At 40.4% G+C, this 26,410-nt stretch overlaps 2 protein-coding genes across 6 annotated transcripts in view; one reads left to right on the top strand and one right to left on the bottom strand.

Annotated features, from left to right (window-relative positions):
• DNAI7 (dynein axonemal intermediate chain 7) overlaps positions 1-150 on the bottom strand; it is a 1,345,687-nt gene extending 1,345,537 nt beyond the window's left edge. The window contains exon 1 of one of the 2 annotated variants that reach the window (XM_044087675.1): positions 55-150. In XM_044087675.1, coding sequence (XP_043943610.1) covers positions 55-150 — 96 coding nt within the window. Of the gene's footprint in view, positions 1-13 lie in introns of both variants that reach the window. The other variant, XM_044087676.1, reaches the window with a different exon arrangement.
• ETFRF1 (electron transfer flavoprotein regulatory factor 1) lies at positions 123-24,693 on the top strand. 4 transcript variants are annotated; one of them, XM_044087681.1, is made up of 3 exons: positions 123-203; positions 23,590-23,676; positions 23,757-24,693. In XM_044087681.1, the coding sequence occupies exons 2-3, from the start codon at positions 23,623-23,625 to the stop codon at positions 23,976-23,978; spliced, it is 276 nt and encodes a 91-aa protein (XP_043943616.1). In that variant the 5' UTR covers positions 123-203; positions 23,590-23,622; the 3' UTR covers positions 23,979-24,693. The 4 variants fall into 4 exon arrangements, with proteins under 4 accessions (XP_043943616.1, XP_043943612.1, XP_043943615.1 ...); XM_044087677.1 differs by having other exon boundaries at positions 137-214; XM_044087680.1 differs by lacking the exon at positions 123-203 and adding an exon at positions 275-346.
• The last annotated feature ends 1,717 nt before the right edge of the window (positions 24,694-26,410 follow it).

Genomic DNA, 26,410 nt, shown 5'->3' with positions numbered 1-26,410 from the left:
AATACAAACTTACCATACTGAAGTCACCCGAACTGTTTACAAACTGCAACTCACCATAGCAACAGTAACCCTTTCCTCACGTGGTTGTTGTAGCTCGTCGGTCTTTGTCGTGTTACCTGCTGCAAAAGTGACATACATGGCAAGAATCATTTTATGGCATTGTTGTATAAGAGCAATTTTGTGGGGTTAAAGTGTAGCGTATGGTATGTTGAAGGTCAGAATAAGTTGCTTTTAATATTTAATGAAACTGTAGGGTGATTTGATAAGTGTTATACGTGTCTGGAAATGTCATAGGGATCGGTAATGAGTGTAATACTTTTCCAAATATGTGTAATAGTCTTCGTAGGTATGTTAAAAACTTAAGAAATGCCTGAAACTGTTTCTGCATTATTTTGGTGGAGTTGGTATGAAATGTTGGCAGGGAGTAGAAATTAGAAGACATAGTTAAAATAGTGAAATTTGCGTAATTACATATTTGGAAAAAATCAATAGTATGGGCTAGACTAGGTGGAAAACAGCGACCAGATTTGATCGTAGCATTTCTTTAAGGTAATTGGTGGACTTGAACTTGGCTCCGACCCGCGGGGGTGGTGCTGCGGTAGCGTTGTCGCCTCAACGTAAGACGCTGTCCGGTTCGATTCTTAGCTAAAGCGTATTCTGCGTGGGGATATGCGTGAATGGGCGTACCTTCGTTGAAGGTTGTGTATCAGGGCTGGTAACTCGGCACGTAAAAATCAACTACCAGTCATTAGCGGACCGGAGTTCCGCTGTGGCGACACCTAACCGGGAAAAGCCGAAAGACGCAACAATTGGTGGACTTGGGATCCGCGCTGTATGCCGTTTTGTTACTGTCACGCGCCCCATCGACCTTACCTGTGGTAACAAGCATTTACCTAAAACTGATTATTGTGTGTAATTGACAGTCTGTATTCACAGCGCCTGGTTAATGCTATTTTTTAAGTTTGTTGGAAAATAGGTTTAAACAGTAATTATATCGCATGCAGACCCATTGGTGCTGCTGCTGCTGCTGCTGCTGAACTGAAAGCCCGCCAGGGTGCTATGACTGATGACAGCTGTACAAAAATAACACCTTATTGGATGCTGATGCATAGCATTTTGCATTCCTGTTGACGGCATCTCCTTGAAATATTTTATTTTTTATTTATTCTCACATTCTGCGCAGTGACTCTTTCTGAGCCTGCGAGGCCGATTTTTTTTCTGGGGGAGAAAAAGACCCATTTATTTAAGGACAAGGCAAGAGTTCTACAACACGTCCGCTCCTTTTCTGGGTCAAGAAGAGCCTTTTTTAGACGTTTTTTTCTTCCAGGTTGTAACGGAAATGGGCAGAAGTCGTGTAAATTCAAGCAAGCTCCCTTCCCTCAGACCCCGTGAGAGTCCTTATTAATCTCCCTGTTTTCCCTGTTCGTTTCATGCAATCATACTGTTCTCACCTAAGCTTTCTTTGTACTTCCACTGTCTGAGCCATGTTGCCAACTTCAGCCTTTCTCCTCCTTTTCTTACAGTAACTTTCGTTAATCCTTCCAACTTCAGTTTAGATTTCTTCCTGTTAGCCTGATCCTTGCCTATTTTTTCTACCTTCTATGTTGGAAAATGAAGTAATTTTGTGTATACTGAAAGTTATGTGATTGAACCATGTTATAGTTCTCTGTAATTTGTGATGCATTGTATAACAAAGCAGTGTCTTGTTTTGCCTGATGGACATCAATTTATTTTGTTTTCTGGTTATTTGTGAACTTCTCCCTTTCTTTATTTTCCTTTTCCTTCGTCGTCTGTATGCTCCAAATCCTCAGATTTCTGAATTCTTGTATCCTGAATATCAATGTTGTCATATGTAGGATCATGTTTAATAGGGGTTGAGTGTTCTTTGCTCTCCCAAATGTGTTCTATTTGCACTTTGCCTAATATTATTTATCTTATCAGCCCAGTCATTAGTATATGTAACAACAGTTTTCCAAACTGTGCCAGTTATACAAATACAGTCATTTCCAGTAACTAGATTTCCTGTTGATAGTAAACAGATCATCCAACTTTTGACATAAGGTCCACAAATCTCCAATGTTATCAGGGGTTATATGAACAGCATTTAGCATATTGGGCAAAACAATTTGTGCTTCAGCAAATCATTAATGGTATATTTGTTTAAAGACTCTTGTTTTCAGCTACAGACATTTAATGAATTTTTAAAGAAAAGTCAAAGTGTATGACAAAAGGTATAAAGTAAATTAAAACAATTAGTGAGATAAATCAAAATTGAGTGCTGTAATCACCAACAGTATGCAGATAAATATTAAGTACACTAAGCTAACCTTGTACAAGGGAAGTAATTCATAGTCACTCAGACCTGCGGTTCCATTTGTGCCAGCCACAGTAAAACACTGGCTGCCCTTTATATCCATATCACTCACAGCCATACCTTATTATGTAACAATACAAATCACAGATTAAAAATTAAAATATAAATCAAAATAAAATTTCTCTTACCAAACAGAAGCACAATAATCTCTGCTAGGGTATTAGATTGCATTTTACATGGAAAAGTAATGAAGAATTTACATTGAATTGCTGCTTTTTCTGTGTGCACATTCCCCTCAGCATGTCAGATTTGTCAGACAGGTAGTGACATCAGGACTGGGGTTTAGTGGCTCTCTTGAAACTCCATCAGTGTAAATCTGTTAAAGTAACCAGTTTATCCATTTTACTGTTGCATGATTGGAAGTGTTTGCTCTAGAATTTAATCAAAAATGTTGTTCTAAAAGAATAGAAAAATAGAAGTCAGTGCAGATACTGGCTTTTGTTTTCTTCCTCTGTCCCAAGAGGGTTTTTTAACTGGAAATTCAAATTACTTCAGTTATGTAAATAAATAAATGAAGCTATTTTAACCTTTACTCTTGTAAGGCTCAAGATATTTTATTTGGAATGTAGACAGTGTGTGAATAAAAGAATATCGCTGGAAATTAATCTGTTCCTAGTAGTTGTTTGCAATGCACGTGGAGTGTCTGAGTTTCTGCAGGTTACATTTGGTGTAGGAGTATGTTATTTTTTTGATTTGAGTGTAAATATCTTGTAGAAACACTATTTCCAGATGAACTGTTGGATGCTTCCTGTGATTCATAAAGGTTACCACTAAATGTATACTTAGTGTAAGTATACACATTCTGTATTCAAGAACATCCCTACCACATTACTTGTGCTGTCTAGTCACTCAAAAAGGCAACACTAAGTGTATACTTTGTGTCGACTTAATAGTAACCTTTATAAAACTTGGGGCTCGGATTCATAAAGTCAATATGCATGGTTGCTGCTTTAAAGTTTCAGGGAACAATCACCAGTGTTGTAATGTGACTGCATCATACTGTGCCTCTCCTTAGTTGCATTAGAACTGCTGAGTGTTTTGTTGTTGTTGCAGACGTTTACTGTACATGGCAATGTTAAGTTGTCATTCTCGCCTTCATTCTTGCTGGATGGGTTCGGAGCCGATCCTCGGCTCCGACTCTGCCTATACTATAGCTCGAGAGCTATTTTTACCGGCTCGAGGCAGCCCTATATCCCACAATACCATGCGCTAACTCCCCAGATCTCGTTTGCCGCTTTGCTGCGAGGTAGTCTGTTTTTACCGGCTCTGGTCAGTAAGTGCTTTTTCAGATATATATTCAGTCTCAGTATTTTTTTTTTTTCCAGTTAGTTACCCTTCTTTAGGTCCTTCTAACTGCCTTACCCTTTTCGGTAGCCCTTTTTCCCTTTCTTTAGTTAGTTTTTTATCTTGGGCCTATGGGCTTTTCCTTATTTTTCCCCCACCCCTTCCAGTGCGTGTGTGGGTTTTTTTAGTCAGTTCTCCTTAACTTAAATAAGTGTGTGTGTGTGTGTGTGTGTGTGTGTGTGGACTGACTGTGTTCCTTTTTATTTTTTGTCAGGATGTCAAAGGACCTTAAGGTTTCGGGATTCAAGAAGTGTGACTCGTGCTGTCAGAAAATGTCTCTGACAGATGGTCACACTTCTTGTGTCTATTGCTTGGGGCCTTTACACCTGCAGGACTCTTGTTCCGTTTGTCACGAATTTAGTTCGAGTCCTGCAGGAAAGGCATAACAAGCTCATCCTAAGGGGCTTGTTAAAGCCTGATGACTCCCCGTCCAAGTCTGGCTCGGGGAAGTCGTCAAAAACCGCCAAACCCTCGGCTCCAGCTTCTGAGCCGAGGGCTGGCGTTATCGAGACGGCTCCGACCTCGGTTCCGACTGGCTCCAAGGTGAGCAAAGTGGTTTCCGCTCCGAAACCATCATCGGAGCCGACCCCAGCGTGCAAGCGCTCTAGGTCCCCTTCGCTAGAGTCCATCAGATCGGCTCCGAGGTCCCCTCTCTTATTGGAGCGGAGTCATAGGACTCATTCATCGAGGTCATCTAGGCTCTCCGACCACGACATCGAGAGGGTGGTCAGTAGACTCATAAAATCTCAGGCGCTGGCCCAAATGCTCCAGAGCCCATCTCACCAGTCTGTGGCTCCTTCGATACAGCTATCCATTCCTCAGACTCATTTCTCAAGCTCGGAGCCGGAGTTTGTCGGAAACGTGACCTTGCCCACGTCAGAGCCGATACTTCCTCCTTCGGCTCCGGTGTCGTCGGCTCCGACCTCTTCATTGGTTCCATCCGTGGAGAGGTCCAGGCGCCGAGACTCCATTGTTGGCTCAGAGGGGGCGAGTGGCATCGGACCCTTGTCCGACCTCGCTGTCCCTCTCGGAGCTTCGGCTCTGGTTAGTTCGGCCCCGACATCATTCTCTGAGCCTTCTCTGTCGGTTCCGGAGGCGGTTCCGGTCTTTTTGTAGCCAGTGCTACCTTTGGTATCTGATAGGGGAGCCTTCGAGGTGATGAGGAGTGTGCTGGACCCAGTGTCCACTCCAAGGTTAAGTTCTGTGGCTCCTCCCTCTGTAGTGCCTGTTACGGTCTCTGGCCTTCCTCTTACACCTGACAGCAGAGATCCAAAGCGTAGGGTACCCACCTTGGGTGTCTCCTCCTCTTCCGAGGGCTCCCCTGAAGTTTCAGGGGAACCCCCTAGGAAAAGAAAGTGCAAGAGGAAGCACATAGACTCCCCCGTGTCTGTCACATCGGACACCGACTTGGATGAGTTGGAAGGTTCCCCCAGATCCCCCTCCTGAGGATGTCTCCTTTTCAGACATCCTGGAAATCCTAAGACAGAGGGGAAATTGGTCCACTCTCAAACCTTCCGAGGACGAGTCAGTTTACCTTGACGCCTTTGGATCTTGCCCTTCCACCTCCTGGGTGTCTCCCCCTTTCGACCCACTAATGGAGGTAGTGGCTAGAAAGGCGTGGGCAGCTCCTGATTCAATGGAACCTACCCGTAGGAGGCCTTCTAAATTTATTTCTGCACCAGATGACAAATCCTTTCTCACCAAAGGTGTTTCAGTTGATGCTATGGTGGTAGCAGCAGCCACTAAGAAGGAATTGGCTGATCCTTCTGTATCTGTTCATCCTCCTAACAAAGAGTCCAGGACCATGGACAGGTACGGCAAGCGGACCTTTGCTTCAGCGACCTTTTCTATGCGATCGCTGAACTATTTATGTAATTTCACCCGCCTAAAGAGCTGGGTGAAACGGTACAGGATCCTTCTGCTGCGGGGTTTAAGGACAAAATAAATTCTCAGCTGGCTACCCTGAACTTCATTGTTAACTCCTCCATGCGGCTTATCTCTTATGCAGCGAGTAGGGCCGCTGGCACAGGCGTTGCGTTGAGATGTCATGCTTGGATGTGACTCTGTAACTTTGCCGATCCCTTCAAGGCGTCCTTCACCAACACCCCCTTTGACGGTTCGGAATTGTTCGGACCTCAGGTGAAGAATACCCTCACCAGATGTGAGCAAGATGGTAAGACTCTGTCTGCCATGGGAGTCCGTTTTTCCACGCCTTCTAGACCTTATCCTAAGGGACAGAAGGGAGGAAAGATGTGGTTCCGCAAACCTCAGGGAGTTGCACCTGCCACACGTGGTGAATTTCCCCCTAGAGGCAGAGGGGGAGATAATAACAGACGCCGCCCCAGGGGCAGAGGGGGTCCTCAGAACCAGGGCTCTAGGGAATATTTTCCTGACCAACCCTTTCAGCATCCCTGAGAAGCTGCCCGACTGTCCGCCTTCGGAGGCAGTCGGGGGAAGATTATCTCTGTACCCGGAAGCCTGGCAATCCCTCTCCCAAGACACATGGGTACAGAAGATCATATCCGAGGGTTACAAAATCCCTTTCACTTTCCCTCTGGTACAACCGCCAAAACCCCTACCAGACGTACCACCCGCACAAAGGGGTCAGGCTCAGCTAGAAATAAAAAAGCTGTTAGAAAAAAGAGTCATCCAGGCAGTCCCAGCAGATCAGCTAGGATCCGGAATTTACTCCAGATTCTTTTTGGTACCAAAAAAGACAGGAGAATGGAGACCCATTTTGGACCTCAGCAGGTTAAACAACTCTGTACTAAAGACAAAATTTCGGATGGTAACACTGCAGTCCATTCTACCTTTTTTGGGCAGAGACAACTGGATGTGCTCGTTGGACCTCCAGGATGCGTACTACCATATAAAGATACACAGGCGCTCCAGGAGGTTTCTCCGCTTCTGGCTGGGAGTCAGTCATTTTAAATTCAGGGCCCTGCCCTTTGGTCTCACCACAGCCCCCATGGTATTCACCAAATGTTTGGCAGTGGTCACGGCTCACCTGAGACAGAAAGGATTTCAGGTGTTTCTATACTTAGACGACTGTCTCATTTCCGCTACCACCAAACAGGATCTCATAATGGCCAGGGATTACACTATTCAACTTTGCAACAGTCTGGATATTTCTATAAATTTTGCAAAGTCCTCCTTGTCGCCTTGTCAATGTATAAACTTTATAGGCGCCATATTAAACACCACAGAAATGTCTGCAACATTACCACCTCAGAGAGTGACAGACAGACATAAGGCGGAATTTTCAGCCCCTGTTTCAGCCCAACAAAGTCCAGGTCAAGCTAGTATTGAAAGTGTCGGGCCTCATGGCGGCGGCGATTCTTCTACTTCCAATTGCCCAATTGCCCGCTTCCACATGAGGCTCCTTCAGTGGATGCTGTTTTCTCAGTGGTCCTTTCAACAGCTACCAATGACCCACAACATTTTGATAACCCCATCTTGCAAGAAACATCTCTCCTGGTGGATGGTTTCCCCTCAGCTTTTTCAGGGCCGACCCTTTGTTCTCCCCCCTCCAGTTGCCACTGTCACAACGGATGCCTCCCTGATCGGGTGGGGGGGCATTATCAGGGCAGGACGGTCCAGGGCACTTGGCAACAGTCAGAATGCCACCTGCACATAAATGTCCTGGAGATGAGGGCGGTGCTTTTGACGTTGCAAGCCCTTCAGAGCTGTCTTCCCACGGGGACTATAGCAATTCAAACGGACAATATGTCTGTGGTGTGGTACATAAACAAGCAGGGCAGAACAAGGTCCTATCCCCTCTGTCGAGAAGCACTCAGACTTTGGCAATGGGCGATTTCATCTCAACGGTTTCTGATAGCAATGCACATCCCCGGGAAGTCCAACGTCATAGCAGACAGATTGAGCAGAACTATCCTCATGCCTCACGAGTGGTCTCTAAATTAAGCGGTAGCAGACGGAATTTTTCGGAAGTGGGGCCAGCCTTGCTGCGACCTTTTCGCAACTCCCCAAAACAGCAATTGCCTCAACTTCACACTTTTTCCTCTGCCAGGCCAACCCCTCAGAGATGCTCTTGTTCACGTTTGGCCCCGGGGTCTTCTTTATGCCTTTCCTCCTTTTCCGTTGATCCAGCAATTAATTCAGAAAGCAACCGCATTGAGATCCAAAATGATCCTCATTGCCCCGTTTTGGCCTTGACAGGTTTGGTTCCCGTTCCTGCACAAATACCTACTGGAACAGCCTTGGCATCTGGAACCCCTTCCGGATCTGTTGACCCACCTCACGGGCAAGCTGCATCAGTCTCTACGTTCCATCAACCTCACAGCTTGGTTGCTCCACTTCCAGCCATAGCCAGGCTTCCCCTTATTTCTCCTCCTGTTCGTGATATCATTCTGGCCTCCCATAAGTCCAATACTAGGAAGACTTATGCGAGTAAATGGAAGCATTTTTCACACTGGGCACAAACTAGGTCCTTAGATCCTTTCCATGCACCCATTCATGAGGTTCTGGACTTTCTGGCGGAGCTTTTTCATTCAGGGTCATCATCGGCCACTATCAGGGTACAATTAGCGGCCATTGCTAATTTTCATGTTGGACTCTCAGAAGCAAATATTATGTCCCACAAACTCTGTAAAGCCTTTCTCAAGGGCATCTTTTTGCTCAGACCTCCAGTCAAAGATCCACCCCCACAATGGGATTTGAATTTAGTTCTAACCTCACTAATTCTGCCCCCTTTTGAACCTGCAGCTTCTTGCTCCCTCAAACTTCTTTCTTGGAAAACACTGTTTTTAGTAGCTATAACATCTGCCAGAAGGGTATCGGAACTTCAAGCCTTGTCTGTCCGTCCTCCTTATTTGGTTTTTCATAAAGACAGGTTAACTCTCAGAACAAACCCTTCCTTCCTACCAATAGTGTTATTGGAAGCAAATCTAAACCACTCCATTGATTTACCTGTCTTTTTCCCAGACTATACCAACAGGGCTGAACAAAAATTACATTCATTAGATGTTCATCGCCAATTACGGTATTACCTAGACAGGACAAAACAATTCAGAAAGTCAGACCAGCTCTTTCTCTCTTATGCTGCAGGCAAGAAAGGGCTTCCGGTATCTAAGGTTACTCTTTCCAGATGGCTGACATCTGTTATTACCTTGTTCTATGAGTTGAGACACAGGCAACTTCCCTCTAGGTCTAAGGCTCATTCAACCAGGGCACTAGAGACACAGGCAACTTCCCTCTAGGCGTAAGGCTCATTCAACCAGGGCACTATCAACTTCAACAGCGTTTCAGGCAAGGTTACCACTAGATGCCATTTGTGCAGCAGCTACATGGGCTTCCAAACATACCTTTATTGCCCATTACAAGCTTGATTCAGCCTCCAGAAATAGAGCTGATTTTGGTTCCACTGTACTCGGGAGTCTGTTTCATTGAGCCACCCAGGACTAAGATGCTAGGGACGCTGACCCATCCAGCAAGAATGAAGGCGAGAATGACAACTTAACATTAAGAAGTTATGTCTTATCATAACGTTCCATGTTAGTGGTCTTCTCGCCTTCTTTCTTGCGTCCCTCCCTCCTGCCCCCTAGCCTGGATAGACTCGAGGTTCTGAATCCTTCCATTTCTGGAGATACAATATGTTGCGTCTTTTTCCTTGTATCCTTAGTGTTACTAGCAGGTAATCTATTCTCGTAAAAGAGGATTATAATATTATAATTATGATTATTATTTATACTATGTCTTAGCTTCCAAACGAGATCTGGGGAGTTAGCGCATGGTATTGTGGGATATAGGGCTGCCTCGAGCCGGTAAAAATAGCTCTCGAGCTATAGTATAGGCCGAGTCGGAGCCGAGGATCGGCTCCGAACCCATCCAGCAAGAAAGAAGGCGAGAAGACAACTAACATGGAACGTTATGGTAAGACATAACTTCTTATTTGTTATGGTATTAGTTTATGTATACATATTTTAATGTATCATATTGTTATGTTTGTCAGTTTTATTAACAGTACTGAACTTTTTTGTTATTAAGAGCTGTAGGTTTTGGTAAGGAATAGTTGTCATTATTTGGAATGTATGTAAATGTAAAGCCTGATTTGGTTCTGTAAATACCAAGAACCCCTATCCCAGCAAAAGAGAAATAAAGAATGTAATAATCAGTGTTGTTATATGGATCCAGATGGCATTCCGTACTGATGATGAATTCAGACTCTTGTTATGTAAGAGAGGAGAAAACTCACAGTATGAGGGTTTTTGTTAGGCTGCAACACTTTTTTTTATTTACTTTGATCATCAAGCAATGATGACCACTATGTTCGTCGTTGTGGTGTAGTAGCCCATGTGAATATTATTAGAAATACTGTGTTGGATTTTGGAAGTTAGTCTCCTGAATATTTTTCTGTACCACGGACATTTATTGTATCTCTGTCAGTAACAGTGGTACATTCAGGTGGGGTGGCATTGTGTTTCAGTGGTTAAGACTTCTGCCTTACATCTACAGAGTCTGAAGTTCCGACCTGACCTCTGTGTCACTTTGAGGAGTCTGAATGCTTTTCCTTTGTCTGACCGGATTTCCTACAGGCATTCCAGTTTCCTCCCACCTCCAAAAGATATGCTGGTCGACTAGATACTTTAGATTGTCCATATGCATTGAACCCTTGATTTTGTAGCCTAGGTCATTGCTGCAGAAGGTCCAAGACTACTGACGCCAGTTGAGATACAATGTCTGGTACTGGGATGCATGTAGACAACATTGCTCGCTGAGGATGAGGAAAACAGGACCAAGAAAGACATCAAAAGCAAACAAATATGATTTTCAGAATATAATGTTAAAGCTAGAGTACTTGCATATGGTGGTATGGGACTGCAAAGACATAAACTGCATCTTTTTTTAACTCCGTTCATACTGGCACCATAATATATTTTTAAAACCACTTCTAATCTAAACTCATAAACCCCCAGCCTTATGGTTTCACTTCTGACTTGTATAAAATAACAAAACGTCTGCATCATTTATTTAACTTTATCCCAAAGAAATATGTTTGAGATGTATATCTCAACCAGGCTAAAACTATTGTTCTACATAAACTGAATACAGATCCTCAAACCCAAATACTTTCTCTAGTACCACTTTTATCAGTCTATTTTCTCAAATGCTTTCTCTAGTACCACTTTTATCAGTCTGTTTTCTTATGACACAGACAAAATTCAGAACAGACAATCTCACACAGATTAAAAAGATGGAATCTAGTATCATCTGTCTTTTATTGATTTAATTCCACCAGGCCAGCAACTCTCTTGTCTTAGTAGACCCTTGGCGGTATTTGTCAGGGCACAGTGGGAATTCCCTTAGTAGTTTCTGTGGGCAGGGTCAGAGGGCTTCCACTGGAAGTGAGGGGAGGATTGTGGCAGAAAATAGTGTGAGATGCAGAAGGAGAGAGTTTTTTATGGAGAGAAAAAGCAACAAAGTTTTGTTGAATTTTATAAGCAGTGATATGGATATCCACAATTAAGTGAAAGGGCAAGTACCATGATTACACTGCAGGACGCATATTTATTGGATAAGATCCTGCAGAGGTTAATTGATAAGGAAGAACCAGCAGAGTGGAATGCACAAATGGTATAGAGGTACTTTATAAATAAGGAAATGCAGACTGAATTAGTAAGGAGTGCGAAAGAAAGAGAAAGTGAGCAGCCAAGAACTGCATGTAAAGAGCAATATAATTATAATGCTGAACTTGTGGCAGCCTGAATAATGAGACTGAAATACTGAGAAAAGAAAAAAAATAGAACGGTAGCTAAAACATGAGTTCTGTGTTGCAAAACAGTATAGTATTCAAAGAGAAGCTGGTCACAGTTAGCAGAGACTAAGACTGCCAGTAGCCGGAGTACAAAGCAAAAAAGAAGAGATGTTGAATAGATATTTTGTATGGTACAATGTAATTGTGCCATTAGACTTCAACTCTGAGGATGGAAGAGCATTATCAATACTATAAATACGTATCGTTAATGAGTCTCTTTGTGATGTGACTTTTGAAATAGCAATTCTAAATGAGAGATTTCTGGCTTTTTTGATAATACATTTTTCAGAGAACCATGGAGGGATTATGCAGTGTTAAGTAGAAATATGTGGTTAAAAAGGAAAAATAACAAAATGTCAAACTATATTTCAAAATAAATAAATAAATAATGGCTGAAAGAATTATTTTGAATGGTGCAGCGACCCCTAACCGGGAAAAGCCAAAAGACATTACTTTTATAAGAGGTGTGGATTACTTTACAGATTTAAGAAGATGTGCAACTTTTATCAAATAATTATTCTGAATGGGAGTTCCAAGATGGCCACACACTGAACAGCAGATTGATTGGAATTCTGCCTGTGTGAAAAAACAAAATGGTGTGCATACACACACACACTTTTTTATATATATATATATATATATATATATATATATATATATATATATATATATATATATATATGTCTGTAATGGTTAACAATTTGAATGAAATCCAGTTATTGGTTAGTCTCTATGCTGCCTGGATGCCAGCAGAGAAGAAATCTGGAGAACATACTAGAAAATTAACCAGGAAAAAGAGTGAGGGGGGAAAAACTCTGGTTGGGAAGAGCCTTGCAGCTGCTGAGCAAAAAAAACGGTTCCGCTTTCAGCTTTGGTACAAAAGATGGTTTCTGGTAATTTTAAACCAAATACACTCAGATATTTAAAATAAGTGAAACACTAGGTGAACATACAAATGACAAAAAGCTGAAAAGAATAGGAAAAAGTTTTAAGTAGCTGTTCATACGAGCTGATAAAACTGTAGAAATCTGGTTGAAATGAAAGACTTGCTGAATGTAAGGCTTGAGCAAAACTGTTTCAAAAATTGTAGGGTTAAGACAACACACTGAGAAAACCTGAAATTTTCTGTTATTTCATAGAAACTGAAAGGGATATATTGCATTAATTTTATGGAAGTACAGAATAAGCAACTGGACTAGTAGTCCACTGTAAGATTTGTTAATTGAAAGGGCAGATTGTGTGTATGCTGCAAATCTGATCACGAGAAAGAAACCAAGACCTGTATTAGTAAAGATGCAGTCATACCAACAGAAAGAGCTGTTCCTGACATAACTGTGGCAGAAAGGAAAAGTGTTAAAAAATTAGGAACACCAACAGGATGTTTGTGGCAAATGATTATTCACTACACACCAGGCAGAAGAGAAGTGAGCCTATTCCTACAGTCAGGCCATGTTAAGAGGCAAGTGTGAGATTTGAGTTGTTATATCCATCTGTCTTTAGAATATTTCTTTCCTGGAGGATCAAAGACAAGCTTTTGACTGCTGAACAGGCTAATGAGGAAGTAACAAAAATGTATCCAGGAAAAAGGGAGTGATTTTATTTTGCATTCTTTTAACAGTTGAAAAACCCGTAGAGGGAATTTTCCTGTAATATCCTTTCTGTTATTCCAAAGGAAAATGACTGAGTAACAGAAAAAAGCCAAGGAACTGACTAGAAAAATCAGGAGTACCGTGGGTTTGAACCAGAGACTGATATTGAGAAGTTGAGAAAATGAGAGAGAACTCAACCAGTAATGTAAAATTAATGTATAAACTGAATAATTTAAATGCAGTTTAGACATGAGAACTGTGCTTCTGCTTACAGTTGTGGCCAAACAAGACTGGATGTTTGTTGATGTGTTTAAATTGTTGGGAAGACTCAAACATAATTCACACTTTGTCATTATTGTTTCAGAGAAAAATGAAAAGATTGAAGCTGTAACTAAGTAAAACGATTTTTGCTCACAAGTAATATTTGTATAATTTGAGTTTGACTTCATATCTTTCAGAAGATGTAATGCTAATGCAAAACTTGCTATCGTATCAACTTTCTACGTTTATAAGAGCCATATTTAAAATCTGCACTGATTTTCGGTCTTTGTCCCTCCATGATTTTTAGCTTTGTCCAGATTTCTTGTGCTAGAAGGTTAAAAGGTATGGCTAGCAGTGAAGTAATAGTTGACATTTTAAGGATAATTTGTATCTCTAGGAGCTCAAAAAGCTACAGGTGTGAGTAATCTGATGCGAGGCAATGGTTCGTCTGACAAAAACCTTTACTCCCCAGCAGTTGTTGAACAGCCTGAAGGCATGATAGATGCTGAACTCTGGTGTAGTGGATACCCTCTCATTGTGTTGAGACCATATCTCAGTAACTACACAAATATGAATGCCAGTTTGCAGAAAGGCTGCAAGTTCTGGCATGTTAACATTTAGACTTCTAGCAGTGAGTGGTGTCACCTTGATGATGTCAGAGTTTGGAATGTACATTAAGAAGGGTATATCTAAAAGAAGACACTATAAGGACAGCAAACGCTTTAGCTGGTATGTGGAAGCCCTGGTGTGAGAGGTGGAAGCCCCCTCTGGTAAACACTTAACTGTCATCTAATCCCAGGCTGATACACACTGGATTTTCTTAGAATGGCACTATATACTTAACCAGTTGTTAAAGCCGGTTACCTTGTCACTGCATCTAGGCATCATTCTGGGTGAGGGTAAGGTTCTACTCCAGGACAGCGTCTTTGTCACCTCTGGCACTTACATAGCAAGTACTGTCTGTTCCTCTGAATGGAGCCTCTTGGGTCATTCAATCCCACGTGTGCCACCACAAGTCATAATCATATTTGTCTGGTTTAAGGGATCTTGGGGACCTTGTGATGTCACTGTCCTGGGACCTGACAGGCAGCTTACATTCACCCTATTCTTGTACAGTCTGATGATTGTGAAGTCTATATGCTTAACTATAGTGTCACCTATGATTAAAACATTTTCCTTCTTCAAAGCATATGTAGTGGGCCTTATGTGCTTTAGGCCTTCTTTCCTAGTGACTCTTGGGTGAGATATGTGGATTTGAGGTATGTGTGACTGAAGGAGGAGAATGTGTTGTGTGTTGGAAACTGGTTTCCTTATAGAGTAGATTCCAGAGGTGTTCGTTATCTATCTATTTTATTTTATGTAACATCCTCTGTGTTAAGTTATGGGCTTGGTAGTGAGTTGTGGATATATGATGCATACTGGTAGGGGACTGGTGTAAGAGGTTTGCCTCCACGTTTCTTAACGGAGAAGAAACTGAAAAAAGCATATGTTTTTCAGCACATCTTGAACTTTTCTGCATTACTGATGTCTCTGGATAAAAGTAAGTTATTTTCTAATTTGTTATACCCCAAGACGACGTGGAAGGGACTGCCTTGAGAGAGTTATTAGGGAGGATATAAATTTTTTTCAGAAGTTATAGCTAGTGAGTGGAATAAAATGAAAATGAGGTTTAAAAATAGGGTAGAAACAAAAGATAGACAGTTAAGTAATATGAATTATTTTTAGGGCCTGACAAAGGTTAAAGTAATACAGAGTAAGGGGAATCTCACAGAACAAGAAAAGGCGCAACTGCAGGGTGCTAAAGAGAAAATAAGGGAGTAGAGTAGCTGGATAATATGCATGAGTTTAGAAAGATTGCTGCTAAGCAGCTGTTTCTGATAATAACTCTACATCACAAAAAACACAACTTAGGTAACAGAAAGGTGAAAGGGTTGTCACCAAACCTAGGGAACCTGTAACAAAAATAACCAGAGATCCTGTAGTGGCATTAGAGATATTTTGGAAATTTTATAAAAATTTGTATAAAGCAGAGAAATATGGAAATAAAGAGAACATTGGAAATATTTCTGGAAGACTTAAGTGTGCCAAGGGTAGAGATGGATGAGGCTCAACAATTAAGAGTTAAGACAGGAGAAGATGAGATAAAAATGGTGATGTATAATCTATCTGCAGGAAAGTTCCCAGGAACAGGAACAAATGGTGTTCCTGTGGAAGTTAGGAGAGAAGAAAGTGATAAGCAAAACCTTCCAGATCTTTAACAGTATTTTAAAAGGAGGGGAAGCAATAACGTCTTGGAAGAAAGCTGTTGTGGCTCTAACACCTAAAGACACATCAAATAGACTAATTTCAAATTTAAACCATAATTACAAAGTATTTATGTCTGTAATTCCTAAAAGAATGGCAAACATATTGCCGGAATTGATAGGTATGGATCACTGTGGTTTTTTGGAGGGAAAACAAACACTGAGGATCCAGAGGGAAGCAGAATGTAATAAAATACCACTGTCAGTGGGTCTTGTTGCAGAGAAAGCATTGAAGAGAGTAAGCTAGGATTTTTCTGAGTAGACCAGTCTGAGAGGTGCCTCGCATGTACCTCACAATTAAAACAATAATTAGCGTCCCCTGTGCTCCATCTCTCCAAGCACAAAACGGGAGTAATCAGAAGATCATTCCAGAGAAGTGGTTAGCAGGTGCTTTAGCAATTTCTAGTCTCTTCCCAGATGTTGCATATTTTCAAAGTAAGCTGGAAAAGTGTCATGCTTAAAGTATTGCAGTGTACATTTAGTGGATGGGAAGATCTGAAGGAGCTTTGTCTTGTCAAATTGTAGGGCCTTCCCAAGATGTACATCATTATAAACAGTGTGAGACTGTGAGGACCTTCTGTAGTCACATTTACATTGACAGGCAGCTCAAGAGCCACCAGTTTTAAAAGCAGAAGATGGATAGACTGAGTTGTCAGGAGAATCCAAAACGGTAACAAAGCAGTGGCAGCTTCCAGACATTAAACCTTTTCCTGTTTTTTTTTACCTCAAATGAAAAAGTGCTGCTTCTTAGCTCCTCCTGCAAATCAGTTCTATTTGATCCATTTGCAGTCAAAGAGTGCAGTAGAGGTCTTTGGTACCTGGCTGTAGTCACGGTCTTGTACAACTTCAAGGAAAAAAAGAACTTTGAAGTAAAACAAATGTAAAGCAATACATACTGAAATAAAACATTAGAAAAAGAGTAGGAACAATGAAAGTATGCAACCTTTAAATGAAAAAATCCAAAATAATCATAGAACATTAGTCCACTCCTGTTGTTTTAACACCAAGATTACAGTAATTTGAAGTAGGGTACACTACAAGGCACCACAACTTGTGATTTAGGATATGTTAATTGTTGCTTATAGTTTTTCAGATCTCTACTGAAACTGTTTTCCCCACCAACCCCTATTTTCTGCTGTGTCTTCAGTTGGTATAACTGTTTTTTACAGCTTGTGTATTATCTAACTCAAGGATCACTTGCATAAAATTAGACCTGTTAGTAACGGCCTGCATTTCATTGCTGGAACCTGCATTCTGAGAGACTGCTTTTCAATCTATCTGGAAATATACAGAGCTGAGTATATTTTTTTGGTTTTAGAGATTGTACTGTTAATTGTTGCTTATAGTTTTTCATACCTCTGCTGAAACTGTTTTGTTCCACCCACTCTCCCTATTACAGGCTTGTAGTTTACATTTGGTGGCTTTTGCAGTTGCCCACCCCACTGTATATTTGATCTGGGACACTCCCCCAGTCCCATCTCTTTACCACATTCTACCTAATAAACTCCTTCTGCACTTGCATTTAGTCCTTTTTAATTTAATTGCATTTTTTTAAACTGTGTTTGGTCTAATATTGCTACATACTCAAGTGTGCTAGCTTGCACTGCATGTGAATTGTTTTTACTGCTGTTTTAGCTACTTTTCTATAAAAAAAAAATATATACTGTAAGCCAGTTTCCTACCTTTCCTGTAACCAGTGTTCCAGATACAGACTTGCTGTATCCAAGACTGTATGTAAGCTTCTGAGCCCCCCAAGCCTTTCTGTGTTGGAGGGAAGCCTTCTAGCTTATCAGTGGGGGTGATAAGCACTAGGTAACCTGTCTACCTCATAAGGAGTGGTTCTGGCCCAGAAATTGTAGTTATTGGTCGTTTGGGCAATCTTTTCCATCTCTCTCAACTTTCTGATTTGAATGCCTGCATTTGCACTTGTTTCTGTCCTGTAACTCGTCTAGTGCAGATATAGATTCTTAGTTTTATCACTTAAATTTACTTATTCGTGCTCAGCACTTGTTCAGAACTTGTAAGCACTAAATAAGCTACTAATTACTGTAGCACTCAACATTCCTCATTACCTAGAGGAAAACAGTTTTTATACTTACTTTTCTCACTTGCTTAGAGAAAAACAGCTCTTGTACTCACTTTCCTCACATATCTAGAGGAAAATAGTTTTTTATTCAGGCATGTCCAAGGGTCAGCTCCCAGTGTTCTCTCCTGTCTATCTGATGAATCTGGGCATCTTGAGGCAATGTAGAAATTGCCTCATGTACACAGACAACCCTCTCCTCCTACAACTTGTGAGAGATGCACTTATCTAGCCAAACTGGAGGTAAAGCTCTCTCCAACTAAGACTGAACTTGACAGTCAAGAGAAGGGAAACATTTGCACCACACCACACTCATCACATAGTCTCACTAAATCTACACCACCAAAATACACACATAGTAACACAAAAACATTTGCGGAGGCTCTCAATAATAATCTATCTAAGCAACAGAGACCTCCAAAGCAGAAACGCAAGCAACCTCCAACCTCCATCCCCCAACACAACCCAAATGACACACAGCCCACAGACTCAGTGTGCCACTCAACCACAGCCAATAAGGCAAAACAACGTACCCAACACACTAGTCATAGGTGACTCTATAGTCAGGCACACTGATGTCCCACTCATCAGGCTAAACAAGGAGAAGGTTACTATCGGGTGCCAGGATCCGCCACATAACCCACGCACTCAGGTCACTCCACAACAAGTACAAATATGACTCTGTCCATGTTGGTGTGAATGACCTGAGACGTACCTCCCTGAACTACGTGAAAAGAGACATGGAAGAGCTGTCCGATTTTTTTGTAGCCCAGGCAGGTATGACCCTAGCCCTGAGTAGCATTCTGCCATCGCCCAGAATGATACCGCAGTACAAGGACAAAATGATTGACTTCAACAACTGGCTAAGCTTCTGGTGTCATTCTAAGGGGATCCATTATCTGTCTGCTTGGGATGACATGGATTGATAGACCACAATGCTTTGCCACAGATGGCCTGCACCCGTCGCCTTTGGGATTCCGGATACTGGCTAAGGCTCTTGCCGCCCCTATAGTGCCTTTTTTAAGCAAGGTTCAAATGACAAATTCACCACCGTAAGAAACAGGCAAGCAAAAACTGAGGGTAATGCTACTGGTGTTATACCTTAATGTACAGTCATGCCTGCTGAGTCTAAAATTTCTCTATATGGTTGTTGCCCTAATGTGCTCTAAATTTGTGTACTGATCCTATTTCGTCACTCACTTTATTAACTTTCTGCATACGTATTAGTGTTCCTACTGCGGTGAACTGACATATTGCATCTATCTCTATCTCCTTTGCTCTCTTTGAATATTATTGTAATGTTACTACTATTATTAATTTTATTACTGTGGAGCTTTTCTCCCCGGGCCTTTGCTGAAAATGGACGTATCCAGTTGGACTATCCTGGTAAGTAAATGTAAAATAAAATAAATAATCAAATAAAAACACCAGAGTTATACCACACTGGAAAGGGAGCATTTCCTATAACTGTCACTCTTGATGAGTTGGCACCAAATGAGTTGAGTTGAGCTGGCTAGGATTCAGCAGATATAACTCTCCTTATCCGGGAAAAGATCCCTGTCTGTCCTGGGGATATTGTCTTCCTGGAACTGCTTTAGAAATAACTGTTTTTCTTGGCTTATAACTGTGATACGAGTTAAGCATAACTACTCTGTTTGACCTACGTGACTGATATTCCCAGCCAAACCATCGCACGATATTCTTGCTTATTCCCAAATGAGACATGAATTCATGTTTACATTTATTTTCTCAGCATCTTTTCTTTAAATGAAAGGTATACTTATAATTCTTCAAGAATGACACTTTTTTTTTTTAATTTGGTTAACACTTTGTGGAAACTTTTTAAAATTTTCCTTTCGGGATTTTCCTAAATACGTCTCTGAAGCTCTTTACACTTATTCTTCTTTGTCTCGTTAATTGTGGTACAGTACCCCCTGTTAACCCCCAATTAACTTCCAGTATATTTCCCACATTTATATTATGCTGTCGAAAACTCAAACTGTCAACGTAATAATCGACACGAAAATGTCGAAACCCCCGAACATCGAACACACGCACACAAAAAAAAAAAAAACACCCAAACACAACACAGATTGCTCTATGCAGGGGGGCAAGCCCCCCTGCACCCCCACACCCCCCTGCTACTTAAATATACCAACTCTGAGATCGCATTACACTGCAGTAAACAGAAATCTCCCCTTACGGAGATTTCCGTTTACACGCGCAATTACTTTCGCTTTCGACATTTTGATGCCAATATCAGCTTCGATATTGTCAACCTTCGACAGGGTGAAGTAGACGCTATTTCCCAGAAGGTCTTTTTTTTCTGCTCCTGGAAGTAGGAATTATTCAAAATATCATTTACTGTATCTGACCTCTTGGCTTCTAACTCACTCTAATTAGTTTTGCAGACTTAACAGCATTTGCCATGGTGAAGCTGTGTGCTCTGGATTCTTAAAAATGGTCTCTAACAGCTCATGACCACTCTCAGCTTGAATCTTTTTTTCCCCTAAATGTACTGAAGAAACTTCTCAAAGCCATACAGAACTTATTATGAACATGTATATTCATACAGCTTTTGAATACTGATGAACTATACCCAGTTGCTTTCTTTTCTTGCAGAATATTTACCAGTATCTTTCTGTCTGGAATCAACTTGTAGCTGGTATTTTCAGATAAAAATATTTTAAATGGTGGGAGGTGCATTTATAGACTCTAATGGACATGTCTCCACACATGAGCAGTAGAGAGGAAGGTGATTCTTGAGTGGCTAATGTTCCAGTGCAAGCAGAGACCTTGCACCAGAAGCTGTTGACAAAGGGAGTAGGCTTACCATTCTAGCAAGGTGATGGTAGACCTCAGGGGAATGTCTGTGTAGGAGCACACTCTTATCAGATGGAAGATGTTGGATGCCCCATAGTTATGCAGTGCCTATGGCATCCATCATGGGGCAGTGTCAGGGTCCGTCAGCTGTTCACATATTAATGAGAGCTTTGCTGTAAGTTTATTGGCAAATAAAGGGATTAGCAGAAGAGGGAAATGGTGAGCCATTTGGTGGGAAGTTGGCTGTAGAGGGGGCACATGGGCGATATTGGGTGCCCCCCCTGGGGCACATGGGCTGCTGGTTCCACTCTGGACAATTCTCACTCAGGCTGTGTGTATCCAGTGTGAGAGAATGAATGAGATCTAATCTAATTGGGACTGGTTCAATGTTAGGCAGGCATGGGGTGGTTATAATGTGAAAAAGAAAATCCTGCATCACATACTTGTGGACTCCCAAGACCAAGACGCAATCTTGAAACATCCAAAGAACAAATAATGTTTTTTGCAAGGAAGGCAAGCCGCTCTCACTCCCCGCTAATTATATATACTAACTCCAACATCACACAACACTGGGTAAAGGGCAAATTAGCGATCTTGTACCACTGTCAACAGCTTTCTTGACTATCAAACTCTATGGGCAAGAAACCTGTCAACAACATGAACATTTGACCAAATTAACACGACCAACATATTGTATGCATATATCTCCAGAAAGCTTCTTTTGCAACAGTAAATATGCCACTATCAAAACTCCCTGCATGCAGTATGGTGTAGTTAACGTCAAAGTTGACCTACATTTACATTTTTAACATTAGAATGACTTTAGCTTTAATTTGAGCCTAAGTGTTCAAGTATAATTTCTGAAGGTTTTACTAAGTACTTTCAAAGAGGGAATGAGATATTGACTGTTAGACCTGGGAACGTACAATAATTTTAATGTGATTAACTGGCATGTAGCACCATACATAGTTTCCAGTACGGATGCATATTCAGAAGCATATTCAGAAGCGTATTCAATTTCTCTTCAGGATTGAGAATGCAGCACACATTCAGAATATATACAGTGGATATAAAAAGTGTACACATCTCTGTTAAAATGAAAGGTTATCGTGATATAAAAAAATGAGACCACAATAAATCATTTCAAAACTTTTTCCACCTTTAATATGGCCTATAACCTGTACAACTCAATTGAAAAACAAACAAATCTGTTTGGGGAAAAAATATAAAAAATAAAAAACGTACATTAAGCTGGTTGCACAAGTGTGCACACCCTTAAACTAATTCTTTATTGAACCACCTTTTGATTTAATTACAGCATTCCACCTTCTTGGGTACACACCTGCCATCACAAGAGACCGATAAACTCCAAATAAAGTTTGGCTGTCCTAGTAGGATTTTCCTGACATTTACTCAGTTGCCTGCTACAGCAAAAGCCACGGTTCGCAGAGAGCTTATAAAGCATCAAAGGGATCTCATTGTTGAAAGGTATCAGTCAGGAGAATGGTACAAAAACATTTCCACAGCATTGGATATACCATGGAACACAGTGAAGACAGTCATCAAAAAGTGGAGAAAATATGGGACAACAGTGACGTTGCAAAGAACTGGACGTCCTTCCAAAACTGATGAAAAGACAAGGCAAAAACTGGTCAGGGAGGCTGTCAAGAGACCTACAGCAACACTGAAGGAGCTGCAGGAATTTCTGGCAAGTACTGGTTGTGTACTAGATGTGACAACAATCTCCTGTATTCTCCATATGACTGGACTATGGGGGTAGTGTTACAAGACGGAAGCCTTTTCTTACACAGAAGAACATCCAGGCCCGGCTGAAATTTGCAAAACAATATATCAAGTCTCCCAAAAGCATGTGGGAAAATGTGTTATGGTTTGATGAGACCAAGGTTGAACTTTCTGGCCACAATTCCAAAAGGTATGTTTGGTGCAAAAACAACGTATCACCAAAAGAACACCATCGCCACAGTATAGCATGGTGGTGGCAGTATCATGCTTTGGGGTTGCTTTTCTTCAGGAACTGGGGCTTTTGTCAAGGTGGAGGGTATTATGAAGAGTTGCAAATACCAATCACTTTTGGTCCAAAATCTTCAGGCGTCTGCTAGAAAGCTGAAGATGAAGAGGAATTTCAACTTTCAGCACAACAGTGACCTCAAGCATACATCCAAATCAACAAAAGAATGGCTTCACCAGAAGAAAATTAAAGTTTTGGAATGGCCCAGCCACAGCCCAGACCTAAATCCAATAGAAAATCTGTGGGGTGACCTGAAGAGGGTTGTGCACAAGAAATGCCCTCGCAATTTGACAGTTTTGGAGCGCTTTTGCAAGGAAGAGTGGGCAAATATTGCCAAATCAAGATGTGTCATGCTGATAAACTCCTACCCAAGAAGACTGAATGCTGTAATTAAATCAAAAGGTGCTTCAACAAAGTGTTAGTTTAAAGGTGTGCACACTTATGCAACCAGCTTATTGTATGTTTTTTATATTTTTTCCCCTAACAGATTTGTTTGTTTTTCAATTGAATTGTGCAGGTTATAGGTCACATTAAAGGTGGGAAAGGTTTTGAAATTATTTATTGTGGTCATTTCAATTGAGGAAATAATTCTATCTAAAACATTTTAAGGTGGTATTTTTATTATAAAATCATAGTTTTGTACAGTTTTGAATTTACACAAACTGGGAAGTCTGCTTATCTCAGCACATGCAGTCTTGCTGTAATCTGTGAGTACTGAGATGACTCTTCACACATAATTAACGTAAAAAAGCCAAAGACTGTAATATGCCAAATCCAGTACTTTTGTATTATGGAAGGAATTAATACTGAGTTTATGGAATATCCTGTGTGTCTGGTAGTCTGTTCATATTTAACTGTATAGAACATTAAAACTTTTTAGAATTAGAAGGTAAACATCCCCTTGTCAGTATTAGTAACCAAAAAAACATGCGTAATATTTATATCTGTTTTGTTGGTCTTGCTGTTTTACAGTACTGTACAAATCCATTTGTGTACATTTGTCTTGTAGGTGAAAAGAAATACTGATGTTTAATTTATTTGAATGAAGGTCATGGCCAACCCTATGAGAAGTGAAGTTATAAAGCTTTATAAAAATGTAAGTATAATGCAGGCATTTGAGTTTACTGTCTGTATTTGAATTATATTTATGTACTAATTATTTTTTTTCTCTTTAAGCTGTTGTACCTTGGAAGGGAGTACCCAAAAGGGTCAGAGTATTTCCGTTCCCGTTTGAAAAGTGCATTTATGAAGAATAAGAATGTTACAGATCCTGAAAAAATTAAGGAGCTAATAGCTCGTGGAGAGTATGTTATAAAAGAACTTGAAGCACTGTACTATCTAAGAAAATACAGAGCTATGAAACAGCGTTACTATGAGGATAAGGACAGTAAACCATGATGCTGTATGTGGCAGCTTGGGCTTTTTGGTGAGATATGAATTGAATTGCATACTTAAGTTTGTAAAAGGGAAACCTCCACTTGACAGCCCATCTTAATCTCATGTTTCTACAGCTGTTTAAAATCTTATCTTCTTTAATGACACATTCAAATCAATGCTGCTGAGCCAGGCATTGGGCATTATGAGTAGTATTTTTTCATGTAGTTTTAAATAATTTAATGTAAAAATTGTGCTTTTAATACTTTAAATGTAAATGGTAAACATAAGGAATTATAGTTGAAGCAATTAGAAGAGCTGTCCTTTTGTAGTATTATTCCTCCCAACTTTTAACCTTAATGAAGCTTCTTATAAATTGTTAAATGTGCTGTGTATTGCACACAAATTTTAACAGTTTCTGAATTTTAAAACTAATGTTAACTGTAATATGACGTTTTGTATAATCATAAAGTATTTTTGATTTCTAGTTGCATACATCTCAGGTTGAAATGTATTGCATAATTTGAGATTAGAAGAATCTTTACTTCTGAACTAATTAGCAGGCAGAGCATACTTTAAAAAGTGATTTCCACAAAACATATCACATAATCATTTCAGTTGCCTTTTGCTGGACATAATGATCTAACTGCATGGTAGGTAGTGTGCTTGACTTGCAGACTAGTTGCATCTTTATAGTACACATACTAAGTATGCTAGTAAATAAATGATTCATAAATTATTTGGTTTACTGTCAAAATGTTGAAGTGAGTTATCACGACTATGCACATCCCCGAACCGGAACAGCAAAAACCCATCCAGCCGACTGCTCAGAATGTCGATCATTTCGAAGAAAAGAATTGACATTCGACTGCTCACCATCCAGAAAATACATTGATTAGTATGCAGACAAATTTCTACTGTTTTGCAGGGGGCAAGCCCCCCTGCTACTTATATATTCTAACTCCAGGATCGCACTACAGTGAGGAAAAGGGTAATTTTCCCAATTTCCACTGTAGTGTGATGCACTTCAAAACACTGATGCTCAAAACTGCAAACACAAGCTCTGTATTGATGTTTCAAAGTCGACAGGAATTGTGTTCACAGTTTTGCCTCTCTGCACCTCAGTGTTTGACCTTTTCACAGTTGAGGTACGTCACGTCAATATTTTGATAGTAAACCAAATTATTTATACTATCTAGGGTGTCTCCTGCGGTGTAGCGAAGCAGTTTTGCCTTTTGACTCACTTAAATGTTTTTCAAAGGCTTCTTAAACTGAAATCTTTTATCCACATCTGTCAGGGAGGATCCATTTTAACTAGAAAGATGAAAGCTATCTGTCGTGATAGTATGTTTAATGAGAGTTGGCATTTATGTCTGGAATCTCAGAAATCCAGCTGAAAGTTTCATCTTTTATAGTTATTCAAATAATTATACTTTGAGAATATTTACTGTGACAGTCACTTTCCCAGGAAAATTTTTCCAGAGAAATTTCTTGCAGGGATATAGCTATATCTGCCTTCTTATCCTGGAAGAAAGAACAACACGTATCATCATTTGCCTGATTCTCAGCTTGAGTCTGTACAGCATATAAAATAGTTTGCTCAACACTTCTTGTTGCATGTGAGTTCAAGTAAGTTTCCACTTTTATTTAGTTATTGTAAGTGTCTAAGTTATTATTTTATGCAAAGTGCAGTTGTCCAGTTAATCTCCCTGCATTAATATCTTGCCTGTAATTAAACTCTGTAAATCACTGATAGTTGCCTTAGGCTCACAGATCATTTTAGGTAACCTTCTTACCTTAATCTCATGATGTTTTGCTCTACAACAGCAACATAACTGAATTTGCACCATACTGGAACCAAATGTTGCTCAGCACTTTCAGCTTTAAATACATGTTGTAAATATGCCTTTTCTTTCTTGAAGCTGTTGTTCAAGATAGAAATTAATCAAATTAAAGGAGAGAGTTAAGACAATAAATACATTATACTAGTTAACTTGAGAAATTACAGGACTTCAAGGAAATAAAAAGTAAACCACAAAGTAAATTCAAAAGAGAGTGCTGTCTGTAAGAAACCTTAACTGTAGTGCCTGTGAGAAGTATTGTAAATGCTCTTTCTGAACACTTAAGAGAAGGTTAAATTGTAGCAGCAAGTTTAACTGCGTTGCCATATACGTGATGTGTATAGCAATCTGAGTGACTAGATGCATGATGAGACTGCATACATTGCAACATGAAACGGTGGGAGTGTTTCAGTGTTTGTGGCAGAAAGAAGAGGAGAATATGGGAAAAGAAGCAAGTTAAGTGAGACACAAGATCTGGAAGAAGTGAACATCTCACAGTTGCATGGCACTGATGTAGAAACTGAAATTAGTAGTGGTAGAAGCGATGAATGTGTATGATTAGAGGTGACCAGTAAGAAAAAAATGAGAACACATTAAAATTTTTGGAGATGACAA

Source organism: Protopterus annectens, chromosome 11.part0 (genome assembly GCF_019279795.1).
Source record: "Protopterus annectens isolate FY-2018-M chromosome 11.part0, PAN1.0, whole genome shotgun sequence".
Lineage (NCBI taxonomy): Eukaryota > Metazoa > Chordata > Ceratodontiformes > Protopteridae > Protopterus > Protopterus annectens.
The sequence above is the reverse complement of the archived record's forward strand: the minus strand, read 5'-3'. Positions and strand labels throughout refer to the sequence as shown.

What these genes read in the sequence shown, in the direction of transcription:
- ETFRF1 (XM_044087681.1), top strand. Translation starts at nt 23,623, where the DNA reads ATGAAGGTCATGGCCAACCCTATGAGAAGTGAAGTTATAAAGCTTTAT. An exon ending in TTATAAAGCTTTATAAAAAT is followed by an intron (nt 23,677 to 23,756) that starts GTAAGTATAATG and finishes TTTCTCTTTAAG; the next exon opens with CTGTTGTACCTTGGAAGGGA.